The 13,211-nt window shown below is 44.6% G+C and overlaps 1 protein-coding gene across 1 annotated transcript; it reads right to left on the bottom strand.

Moving 5' to 3' along the window:
* On the bottom strand, positions 1 to 3,228 carry UBE2L6 (ubiquitin conjugating enzyme E2 L6). Its single transcript, XM_079953691.1, has 4 exons — positions 2,925 to 3,228; positions 975 to 1,070; positions 469 to 655; positions 1 to 310 (listed from the first exon to the last, which is right to left on the bottom strand). The coding sequence occupies exons 1-4, from the start codon at positions 2,952 to 2,954 to the stop codon at positions 156 to 158; spliced, it is 468 nt and encodes a 155-aa protein (XP_079809817.1). The 5' UTR covers positions 2,955 to 3,228; the 3' UTR covers positions 1 to 155.
* Between the last annotated feature and the right edge of the window lie 9,983 nt (positions 3,229 to 13,211).

The raw sequence follows: 13,211 nt of genomic DNA, 5'->3' as shown, positions 1-13,211 counted from the left end.
TGCAGGATCCCACCGTGTACATTCCTTTATTGAGAATGCAATGGTGGGGACAGCTTCTGTGGTCCCACTTGCATTTCATCCCACTGGGACTGTGCCTATGGGGAAGGTTCCCCAGCCAGCCAGTGAGGCAGGCAGTGGTTCAGGAGGCCAGCAGGTCACTCGCATGGCCGCTTCTCACTGAATTTGCTGGTCTGCTCTTCAGCTTTGGACAAAAAGCGCTCGTGGTCCTGGATAAACTCGTCGGCCAAGTCAGCGCGCAATGGGTGGTCTGGGTCAGGTTTATTCACCAGCACTATCAGTTCCGCAATCACTGTGGGTCAGAAAAAGGTAGGAGGGTCAGAAAAGAGCATAACGTATGTAATAACTTCAAGGAGAGAGAGCGCAGCAGAATGGACAGATGAGCCATGGCCATCCAACAGCCAGTTGGCTCTCCCTGTGCACTGACACACACAGCTTTCTTGGCCCTACCTTGGTCTGCCTTGGTGGAAGGTCTCCAGTTCTCGTTGCTGACAATCGGCAAGCACACCTGGCCCTTCTCATCCACGTTGGGGTGGTAGATCGGAGTCTTGAAAGTGACCTTGGGAGGCTTGAGGGGGTACTCGCTTGGAAAGCTGATCTCAATCCGGAAGGCGCCTTTGTTGTACGGGGGGTCATCCTGAGCACAAGGACAGGAAAAGGCAGTAGTCACCTCACAGTGCAAATGGTGCTTCCCTGTATGTGGGCTGTGGGGATCTAAAAAAATAAAAGCCCAGATTCAATCAGACCCTTTCTGCCACCTCAAGGCGAATGGAAAATCTGGACCCTCCTCTGTAAAATAAAATGATACGGTGCTGCCTTTTAACGATGCCCAAATACACTGCCTGAGGCAGTCACTTCACCCTACCCCAAAGGCCAAGTTCATCTCTCTATGAGCCATTGGTGTTGCCTTTGAGGCTATTCAAGCCCAGCCATTTCCTTGCCTTCCCTAAACTCACCGGCACTAGAAGTCCCTTCCACAGCAGGACATTGTTTACATCTACTTCAACATCCCGAAGGCAGCGGAACCCGGACTTCTTAATTCCATCCAGCTCCTGAAAAAGCAAAAAAGATGGTTCCAGGCCTAGCGGTGACAATTGCCCAGCAAAGCATGGCCATCCTGTTGGACCAGGGGATCTCAAACTTTTCACCTCCAGCAAGGACCACTTGCCTGAAAATTACTGAGGCCCACCAGCCACAAAAGAGAGACAGAGTTTAGCACAATCCACAGGCATTTACTGACATCATTTTCTACAGGTATATAATCCATCTTTGTAAATTACTCCATTCCTTCCTCGTCTTTTCACTTATAGCAAGGAGCACCAGAGCTTGGCTTTCCTCAAGCTTAAGTACAGACATTTACTCATAAGGTATTCTGACAGCCTTCCACTTCTAGGAAGAATTTGCTGATCCAGAGGCACTAAGTGGAGACAACTTTTTCTTTTATATTTTTCATATCCCATCCTCATGTGTCTCAAAGTATTTTCCCCCTCTCCGATCCTCTGCCACCAATTTCTTTCATCTCTCCTCCTAATATAGCCTTGCCATACCATGGAGGATTTGGCAGCAAGAACAAGTGAGACCCTCACTCTCCATTTCCACATGTCAAGTTTCCCAAATGCTTGACACAGGATCTGTGTTTGTGTCATTTACCTCCTGTAAATCAGTTATATCCACCACCTTTATTTTTGTCTCTCTTCCCCTCACTCAAACAAGTCACAAGCTGCCTTCAAAAAAGATAGCAAAATATTAATCTTGGGTATCAGTACATTTCTAAAAGTGAGAAAGATCTTTCCTAATTTGGTCCCAGCTGGCCTGCCCTCTCTTCCTTGCCTCTAAGTTTCAATTCATTGACAGAAACTTCCTCAAGAAGTTGAGATCATAACAGCAGGCATAGCTCCTTTCTCAAACTTTATGGCTTTTCTCATTCACAGGACAACTGACATGCTGCCAACAGCATTATATTTTTGCGCAATTTCCTTGCTCTTTCCAAGCTTAACAGTAACAGAAACTGAAAGCTATTTTTCCATTGCAACTGAATTGGCAGCTACACAGCCTCCCTCCTTCAGACATTTCCCCTTCAAACCAGTATTTCAGCTCCGGTCTGTTTGAAAATTGTAGTCAACATTCCCCCTGCTAAAATAATAATAGTAATAGTAATAGTAATAGTAATAGTAATAGTAATAGTAATACTAATCACCATCATCCTGGGAACAACAGTTTAGTCTTCAGATACACAATTCCCAGCACCTTCACTAAAGGTACCAAATTGTAAGTAGTTTTTGACATATGCTTATCTGTTCCACAATGAATTCAGAACTGCCCCTTAATAGGGAATGTTATCCAAGAAAGTTGTACTTAAGTGTTTGCTGTCTGTTGCCCACCTCACCATTTATTTATTTTTTACAAGTCTCTCTAAACTTGGATTTTGATTGTTGTAAAAGTGAGAGATGGGCAAGTTGCACCCCCCTCCCAAAAGCACGTTATTACCCATGCATTTCTATATGTTCAAGTATGCATATCACCACCTTCCCCACCCCGGTGAGGTCTTCCGTGCTCTGGGCAACTGCGCGGCAGGCAGGCCTTGGCTCAGCCTAGCGGTGCCGCGACGAGAAACGCTTCGCCCGTCATCTGGCCAGCTGTGGGGGGTCCATGAAACCTTCCCCGGCAGAAATGAGGCGACCCGATCCTAAGACGGGAACCGTGGCTGGATCGAAGCGCCCCCTTACAATAAAGCGGCGGCAAGGCTAGGGCAAGTGTCCCTCCCTCCCCTCGAAGATCACACCTTCACAAGCCCGCCTGGCCCGCCTCTCAGCCCTTCCTAAGCAGCGGATCTCCAGTGGCCACGAAAGAGCAGCTGCGCGGGACCGAGAAGGTCGGGGATCTGCCGCGCCGCCCCCCGCGCCTACCTTCGCCACTCGGCGGGGCGCCGCCGCCATCTTCGCTTGTAGCGCCTTCCGAGGCTCCTGCTGCTGCTGCTGCTGCTGCTTCTCGGTGCGCCGGGTGGTTGGCTGCAAGTTGCGCTATTGCTCCGCCTCGGAGAGAGAGCCGCGAGATACGAGGAGAGGGTTTTACTTTCGGAAGAGCGGGCAAAAGCTCTCTCCGGGTTAGGATCCAGATTTCCCCGCCGCATGCATGAGCAGCACCCATTCCAAAATAAACTCCCGTCAGCTAATCGGAATCACTTCCTAAAGTGAACCATAGACATTATTTGCATCATGTACGACATGCACACACTGGATGCAAAAAAACGCAACAACCTGTTGCATAAAAGGTTGTTTTCTTTTTATATATTTCAGATTACCATCAGACTTGGGGGTTGCTACTTTCCAGGGGCAAAGAGGGAAACTGGAGCTTTCAAGGTGCCCCTCCGTTCTTAGATCCCCTCCTCCCAGACACTCAGCATTCTGTGCCACTGTCCTTAGTCCTCATTGGGGTGTTTTAGGGTTTTTTCCTCTTTGGGTTTTTTTCTTCGCTTCTCTTAAAAATAGTTCGTACTTCTGCAAATCTTGGGGCTCCTCCAAGCATGCTAGTACTTCCCTCTTGTGCATGGATGGTGATGTGTGGCTGTCTATAATACAAGGGTGCCATCTCTCAGGGTTTTATCCCCAATCAAACGGCTTGCAGCTTAAAAAAATAAAATAAAACCCCAACCCGTAGGACATCCCCCTTTCCTTACATACAAAGTGTGTGTTTCTACTCCTTGTGGCTGCAGAGAAAAACTCAAAGACATGGCTGTGAAGAAGTCACACGCGGATTCAAAACTTAGCTTACCTGAATGTGAGGATGCTTCAAACAACACATGCTTCAAACAACATTCCCCCCCTCTTCAACATATGTAATAAAGTCAGCATGGCAGCATGAGTGTAAAAGCAGTTACATTTGAGGTCGGCGGTTCGAATCCCCGCAACAGGGTGAGCTCCCATTGCTCGGTCCCTGCTCCTGCCAACCTAGCAGTTCGAAAGCACGTCAAAGTGCAAGTAGATCAATAGGTACCGCTCCGGTGGGAAGGTAAGCGGCGTTTCCGTGCGCTGCTCTGGTTCGCCAGAAGCAGCTTAGTCATGCTGGCCACATGACCCTGAAGCTGTACGCCGGCTCCCTCGGCCAATAAAGCGAGATGAGCGCCGCAACCCCAGAGTCGGCCACGACTGGACCTAATGGTCAGGGGTCCCTTTACCTTTACATGCTATATATTTAAAGCACTCTTGTTCCCTCAAAGACTTATGGGTGTTATTAAGAGTTGTTGCGAATTGTAACTCTGTGAGGGATGAACTACAGTACCCAGAATCCTTTGAGGTGAATAATGTGCTTTGAATGTGCTTTGGATGTATAGTGCGTACCCAATAAAAAGACAGGGCCTGGCACAGTTGAAGCAGTCATCCTTAACAGCAGCTGGATATCTGCCCCTCACTGCCATCTGCTTCATAGGATGCAGAGCCAACCTAGAGGAGACTGAAATATGACTGAAGTACCTCAGTTCACACAGCAAACTACCAAAAATAACTAGTTAACTAGGAAAGAGGGGAATAGGCGAAGAAGGGTGGGAAACTGTAGGGCAGGGGTGCTAAACATAACTCAGGCAGGCACCCTTCAGAACATTGTGGACCATCCTCTCTGCTTTCAAAACATTTTGGTGGTTGAAGCCTCTGCCTCCTGAGTCACTGTTTGCCACATTCTGCAGCCACCAAATTGGTCTTAGCTGAAATGAATGGGCAGTGTCTGTTTCCAAGAAAGGGATGCCACACCTCAGCCGTGTTGCTCTCACATATAGAAGCCTATTTGAGACATATGGAAAAGTTCAAAATGGCTGTTGCCTAATCATGACAGAGTTTGAAAATAAATATTTATTTTCAAACTCTGTCATGATTAGGCAACAGCCATTTTGGACTTTTCCATATGTTTCAAATAGGCTTTTATAAAACTCTTTCATGATTAGGCAACAGCCATTTTGAACTTTTCCATAGGTCTCAAATAGGCTTCTATATGTGAAAGCAACTCTGTCACTATTAGGCAACAGCCATTTTGAACTTTTCCATAACTTGGCTGGCAGCGGCTGGCAAAGGACCCAGTTAGGCAGGTTTCAGACAGTTCAAGTGTTCCCAGGACTAGAGACATCAGAGCAGGACGACCTGCTAATTTTCACAGGCTGCACAATCCCAGTCAAACAGCACCTGCTTGTATCTCTTGAAATACTTGCCAGAAGTTGCTTTTGTCACCCAGGTTCTGTGTATCATAGAATCATAGAGTTGTAAGGGACCTCAAGGGTATAAAATAGATAGGTGGGGGGTGTAGCTTCTTTTGTTCTTTAAAGGTATATAATATTGTTTTATAAATGTATGAGCAGGAATTGGTGAACCAACACCTATTGGATAAAGGGAATTGAATATAAGGAAAGAATTGTGAGCCAGAGATAAATATGTAACATCAAGCAGCAGTGGGGGAAACAGCATCTAGGATCATCATCATCATCATCATCATTTTAATTTGCATACCATCTTTCTATCTTGCAATACTCAAGGCGGTTTACAAGCTGAAGAAACAGAAAATGTACACCTTATAACAATCTAATGCAATACAACAATGTGATAATAAAACATAATTTTAAAATAAGCAACTTACATAAAAAAGAAACATTCAACAATCATTAGAACAGTATAAAATAATAATATCAGCATATAAAAGTTAAACAGGGATTCACTCTTAACAGTTACAATAAATAATTTCTAAACTACAATAAATAAAACAACGGCAAGCCACAGTACATCAAATAATACAATACAAACTGAGAAGCAGAGACTAGAGGGTGGAGCAAGGCAGGTGGAGGACGGCCTTGCCTGATGAAGTCAACTTTTTGGAAATATTGTATTAAATTTGATGTCATTTAGCTCTGATTTGTTAATCTTTATTGCCCCCCTCCAGTTATTTAATTGGCAAAAAAGGAATGCACCCCGAAAGTAATCTAGTTCAACTCCTCAATGCAGGAACCTTTCACCCAACATGGGGCTCAAACCCACGACCCTGAGATTAAGAGTCTCAAACCACTAGTAGCAGTAGGCAGCTGTGTACTGCAGTCCAGCGATCCTTCGGTTGCAATGCTAAACACACTTGCTAGGGACTTGCTTCTGAGTATGCATTCATAGGGATGCACTGCATAACTGTGAAATTTTCAACATGCTTTCGATTATATCCACAACAAAAAGAATGGAGGGAAACGGCTAGGCAACATTTCCCCCCAAAGTGAATAGGGACAAATAAGTAAGGATGGGAGAATCTGTCAATTTGAGTTTCTCGTTTTCCAGTCTTAATTTCAGTTCTTTACATTCATGTGTAAAAGTTCTAATGAAAGTTACTCAGCATTTTAGTGTTAATTTTCCCCAGCATACATACACATTTGTATGCAATGTCGCCTTACATACACACTTTATTCTAAAGCAATGTTCCCTTACGTTATGCATTTTTGTGTGTTGTTTTCATGACTACACAAATTTTTATGCACACTTTGCCCTGGGATATGCATTTTTGCACATGTTACTTGGCTGGAGAGCTACATTGCAAAATTCAGAAAAGTGTGAACTTTGAAGGATAGCTGTGGAATTGCTTTGGGAAGTGCAGATTAGGGAGCTTCCCCTTTAAATGTAAACTGAATCCAATTTTCCCCTCAGTCCTACAAATAGCAAATTAATTTCTTCTGCATTTTAGTGCAACTTTATCAAGCACTCAAGAATAAAAGGAAAACATCACTAGGCCTGGGCATATTTCATGTCACAAAGATATTTCTTGAGACATCACTGTTTAGAGCCAATCGGTCCTGAACAGCAATTCCTTCTTCACTGACAAATGCTGCAGTGACATGAGCAGTGGAGACAAGTATGGCAGTGGGGGGCCACTATCCCACCCTGCAGCATAGACCACTGACAATATGTTTCCCACCTTGTTACTGTCACTGCCACTCCTGCCTAGGACTCATCTAAACTTACATTTTGCCCTGCACTTTCTAGGCGCAGGCCCTCATTTTCCTGGTTCATGTCCGAACACTTTCTTTTTTGCCCCACCACTTTCCCCAGGAAAACCCGCTATTAAACACTGAATCAGAACAAATGGCAATTTTGGTCCATGGATTGATGTTTGCTCCAACTCAGCGGTAAAGTGCAGTGCTTCACAGGGAAACAAACAAACAAACAAATGCTCAGATATGAAACCTGGAAAGCCTGGACCCAGAAATGCAGAGCAAAGTTAAATAAGGACAGGGCAAGTAAGCTTATACTGTAGTTTATTTAATTGGGAATAGAGGGACTGCCTGATGATATCCCAGTTTCTTTTAAGTCAAGGGCATGTTCTTTCTGCTCATTGACATTTTGTTCTAAAACGGGGACTAAAAAAATTGGTTTCATTCCTATCCTTGTAGTTGACCTGATCAATTACCTCATGTCAAAAGCTCTCCCCTTTTTGTGCTTCCATTTCCTCCTTTACTGGTGTGTCTGTCTGCCCCTATCCCTGTTTCCCACCAGATGCTTTTGTGCAAGGACAATCACAGCGGAGACACCTCCACCTGTCCCCAACTGTGACCTTAGTCATGGGACTTCTCTGGTGTTCCTTCTACAGATAAGTCATGGGACTTCTCTGGTGTTCCTTCTAAAGATACTGTCTCTTGGTTGTGTAAGTCATTCCAATTTGCCCTAAGGATAAGTCAGATGTTTCTGTAAGAGAGGCAAGTAGCCATACGTCATCCTCAGCCATAGACGCACATGCCCTTGTCGCCTCAGGCGACAAAACACATACAGATATGTACACACAAGGGAGTTCACTGAGTGCAGAGTAAACAGGAGTGTGTATACAGCCTTTATGTCCACCGAATGGTGGGCAGTGCTGCCCCTCACATAGAATCCTATTACTTTATGCCAGAAAACTCAGGCAGCACAGTCTTCTGGATGGAAAAAAATGTACAGGGCAACAGGTCCACTGGCTTGGCCCTGGAGCCCTATGTTCCCAGGGGTGCTCCCACTGCACACACGCAGGCATTTGATGTCAGCCTGCCTGCCAGCATGCCTGATGTCAGCATGCACACGTCATGTGCTCACGCATGCGCTGGCACAAAAATCTGTGGGTGCCTGGCCCCTTCATGGGGAATGTTGTAGGGGCTGGAACACCTAAGGCCCCAGGTACCCAGTGCCTATGCAAGGCAACCTAGAACAAGGGGCTTGCAGAGAATACCACAACCTTGGTGCTAAATATGTACAGCCACATTGACAATGGCTTCTGTCTTCATATTTTAATTAGTACGGTGACGCCGAACTAAATGCCTGCTTTTGATAACAATTCTTTGCAACGCAAGTGTCCTGTTCTGCATCCCACACATTCTGCCAAAGTTTTGAAAACTGGACAAATTGACCACCAGTCCAACTTAATCACCTGCTGTGATGGGCTCCAAACTATCCTAATAGTTGGAATGTCACAATGGCACCCATCATCAGCCATGGGAAGCTCTTTGCAGGAAGTGTGCTTGCTTCTTTAAGGCACACCTAGACAAAGGGTGGGTTGCATTTTTGAGATGTTTCTGAGAGAGCTACAAGATGAGTCAGAGAGGCCTTGCTTGCAGAATATTTTGCATGGAAACCTTTGCTGTTTAGTGTGTGTTTCTCACCCCTCCACCCACACTCCCAACACACCCCACACACGCTCCAGAGAAGCAGTTTTTTTCCTGCCATGGAGCTGACACAATATTAAAAGAAAGAGCCTGACCTGTTGAAATTTTGCCCAACCTGTACCTGTGTAAGGCAAAGAAGCTTGGCCTGAGAAGGAATGGCATTCCTACATTCAGCGTCTCAAGTACTTGTAGTCCACACTGAGCCCACCTCAGTCACTTCCCCTTTTGCATGGCCCATGGAAATAGCTTGCGTTATGTGTCTAGTGTGCATTGGGTTGCCTGCATAGTTCAAGATGCAATGCTGGCAGCTGGGTGAGCCCATAGCATCATCATAACTTATTCGGGAGGTGAAGTCTCCTTTTTAGCATTAAAGTGCTGAAACAGCACTTTTTTGGCGGGGTGTGTACAAACAAGGGGAGAAAGTCAGTTGGAAACCCAGATACAAATCCAGAGTTCAGGCCAGATCAGGGGACCCACGGCTGCTTTTCCTTCAAAATAAAAGTGGTGGTGTTAGGCATACTTTTTAAAAAAGAGTGCTCAATATTAATACTATATTAAGCACACATTTAAGAAGCATCCTTGATACTAGCATTATTATTTTGAAGGTGAAGTGGTTAATCTCTAGAAAATTCTGCAGCAGCTGAAATCTGGAATCATAGAATCATAGAATCATAGAATCATAGAATCATAGAGTTGGAAGAGACCACAAGGGCCATCAAGTCCAACCCCCTGCCAAGCAGGAAACACCATCAGAGCACTCCTGACATATGGTTGTCAAGCCTCTGCTTAAATTCTTGAATTTATTAGCTCTGTCTCCTCTAAACTGTGATGTGTGAGAAGTGTCTGTGGTTCTGGCGAGGGAAATGTGTCTTACATGTGCCCTCCCTGCAAAGGTTCAGTCCTAACACTGAAAAGGAGATGCCATGTCTCAGCTCTGGTGACTCCTCCTGGCCCACATCTGGCGACCAAGCTGCCCAACCAACAGCAGATGCTTCCCAGAGAACATATTTCATTAAAACTAAGGGATATATTAGGGTGTCACTTGTATTAGCTATGGCAAAGGTAGCGGGGATTGATTCAGCTTGCATTTAAATTGTAGTTCACTACACAGATTCTTTTGGCGGGACTCTTCTTGAGACTGCAAGAAGATCAAACCTATCCATTCTGAAGGAAATCAGCCCTGAGTGCTCACTTGGAAGGACAGATCGTGAAGCTGAGGCTCCAATACTTTGGCCACCTCATGAGAAGAGAAGACTCCCTGGAAAAGACCCTGATGTTGGGAAAGATGGAGGGCACAAGGAGAAGGGGATGACAGAGGACGAGATGGTTGGACAATGTTCTCGAAGCTACAAACATGAGTTTGACCAAACTGTGGGAGGCAGTGGAAGACAGGAGTGCCTGGCGTGCTCTGGTCCATGGGGTCACGAAGAGTCGGACATGACTAAACGACTAAACAACACACACAGATTCTGCTGTGAGAAGAGACTTGACTTTCTCTGATGTTGCTTTCTCTGATTCATTTGCAACAATGCTGCACTCACTTCTCAAAGCAGGGCCAAAATAGATACTTAATTTCAGGGCATGCGCCGAGTACCAGACAAATGGGACTTCACATTAACAATGTAGTCCCTGAGGACACAGTGAAACAACTAAAAGCTGGGAACCAGTAGAAATATTTTGGAGGGGCAGGATCTCTCTCTTGGGATCTGAAGTAGGGTAGTTTCCACTGCACATGCCAATTGCCTTCATGTATTCTTCAACTTGATTATTTGTAGGTAAAGCAAATATTGCAAAAATGGCACCAGTTTCCAGTGCTCTCTCCCCACCCAAGGAAACCAAACTTGGGCCATGCTGCCATCTCACTGCGAAGAGGAGTGAGCAACAACTGTTTCTTTGACCACCCCAAATGATACCTCTGTGCCAAATGCGGGGAGAAAAACAGATGAGGTCACATATTGTGAAAGAGCTAAAAGCTTGATTTGGAGTCTGTCTGTTGTTGCTGGTATGTTGATGATACTCAGCTCTTTTTCTCCTTTTTGCCACATTCAGAGGAGTCATGTGGAAGTGCTGAATTGGTGCCTAGGTTCAGTTAGAGCCTGGATGAGGCCTAGTAAACTCATGTTCAATCCAGAAAAGATGGAGGTGTTGTCAGTGAATGATTTGTCTGATGTAGTGTTTCTGGACAGAGTTGCTCTCTGTCTCAGAGTCTTTCTGGACAGAGTTCCTCTCCCTTTGGTGGGCCAGACTTGCTGTTAGATCCAGTTTTTACCATAAAAGGCCCCAATGGCCCCTGTAATATGAAGTACTATTCATCAGCTGAGGCTGGTATTCCCGTTGTTGCCATCCCTCCTGGGCAGAGGTATCTTGTTGCTAATGGCAACAAGTGTTGCTCTTTTTGCAGCCCATGGGGCGGGGACATACTCTATTGCTCCTGGGGGACTTCAGGGGCTAGGATCTCAGTCCGTTTTCTCAAAATACTTACCAAATAGAGCGGGGTCCAACATGAAGCATAGTCTCAACAAGGCAAAGTAAGTAGCACAGAGTGTTCCAGGCAGGCAGGGGAATCAGGAGCTAAAGACCTATGCTATTTCCAGCAACCAGGAGACTGGACTTTATACAATGCATGAATATGTACTTTCAGTTTCAACACACCTTCTGCTTTGTTTCTGCTAGTAAAGCCAAAGGAGCAGACCAGATGTGCATGTGTTTAAGGAGCAGAGGAGCACGTGAAGCAGATGCTCTCCCACTGAACTACAGCTGTTTCCCATCACCAAAGAAGTGAGGTAGCTCATATTTGTATAGCGCTGTGCATGGAAGCCCATTGACGAAGGTATGAACAGAAAGAGCTCAGGGAAAGGGAAAGTTTGTTGTGCGTACAGAGATCTATAATTCTATTATTCTATCCACAAAACATACACTTATTACAAACATTGCAAATAAATCTTTATTCTAGCAAAGTCTTCTCATGAGTCTGCACTGGCCTAACTTTCCTCAACTACTCTTGGGCATAAAGGTGGGGTATGTGACTTGCAGAGCTCAAATATACTCGTATAGCAAGCTTTTCCAACTTGGTGCTCTCAAGACATTTTGGGGACTACAGCTGCTATGAAATCCAGACAACACAAAATATCAGGACGGCACCAGTTGTTTATTATTATTATTATTTTAAATTTGTATACTGCCCTACATCTGAAGGCTGCAGGGTAGTTCCCAACATAAAAATGCAAAATGAAAACACAAAATACATAACAAAACAAAAACAAAAACAAACCAATAACCTTCCTTCCTCATATAATTAGCATATATAAATCTGAAACAAATATTATCCTTTTACTTGGGGGGTGAAGTTCCTATTTTTTGGAGCTGTTTCAAGTAGCTACCCTGTTTATACCAGTTTGAGGAAGGCTACACTACAGGAGTCAAGCCTTGCTGACTACAACCTAGACCACCGTGTTGGGGAAGCTGGTTAATCATATATACCTAAAATCAACTCCCTTCCCTGAAATTTCTAATATCTTCTTAATATGTTATTTAACCAACTTTGAACCATCTAAGACTTCTATCATTACAGCCAACTTTATTTATACCTAATTGCTCCTGAAATTTCCTTATCAAATTGAATTCATTAGATTTATGATTATCTTTCCATTTTCTGGCATATAGCATCCTAACCATTATTAAATACACAGACACTGGGTCTGATGAATAGATTTTGTTTTTCCAGTAATTGAACAGAAACAAGAAGCAATCTAAAAAGACTCCTGTCCTAAAACATTTCTCTAATAATATTGGCAGGCGGCAGCCGTGACCGATTGTTCCTTCATCTTAGCTCACTCCCACCATAAATGAATAAAATCCTCTTAGTCCTCAGGCTGGCCTGCTCCCATTCCTGCCTCATGATTTACAGGAATTCTCATTTTTTAGAGAATTAATCCTTAATTTTTAACTAACTACTGCCTGCAGCCAACCAATGAGATATAAATAAACCCCCTTTTCCCTCCCCCATGATCCACTCAGAAAATAGATAAGGTATGTCACAACAGTTGGGCCATATCGCTTGAAGAATTCCCCACAGAGAAGGTAATTTCTTGAACTATTTCTTTTCTACTTGAGAAGTACCGTATTTTTTGCTCTATAAGACTCACTTTTTCCCTACTAAAAAGTAAAGGGAAATGTGTGTGCGTCTTATGGAGCGAATGCAGGCTGCGCAGCTATCCCAGAAGCCAGAACAGCAAGAGGGATTGCTGCTTTCACTGCGCAGCGATCCCTCTTGCTGTTCTGGCTTCTGAGATTCAGAATATTTTTCTTCTTGTTTTCCTCCTCCAAAAACTAGGTGCGTCTTGTGGTCTGGTGCGTCTTATAGAGCGAAAAATACAGTAATTCTGTCCTCGGCCTTCCCTTCCTTTGACAGTTTTCTTATTTCACCACATCTTCTAATGATTTCCTCTCAAGCCAGGGAAACTAGGGAACTGGAATTCCCCTGAAGTCCGTGAATCTAATGTTTTCTTTAGGCACGTGATCCGAGATTGCGAAAAATGGGAGAGAGGAGCTT

Source organism: Podarcis cretensis (genome assembly GCF_951804945.1).
Source record: "Podarcis cretensis genome assembly, chromosome: 1".
NCBI classification, from domain to species: Eukaryota; Metazoa; Chordata; class Lepidosauria; order Squamata; family Lacertidae; genus Podarcis; species Podarcis cretensis.
This window is presented reverse-complemented; position numbering and strand designations above follow the sequence as displayed.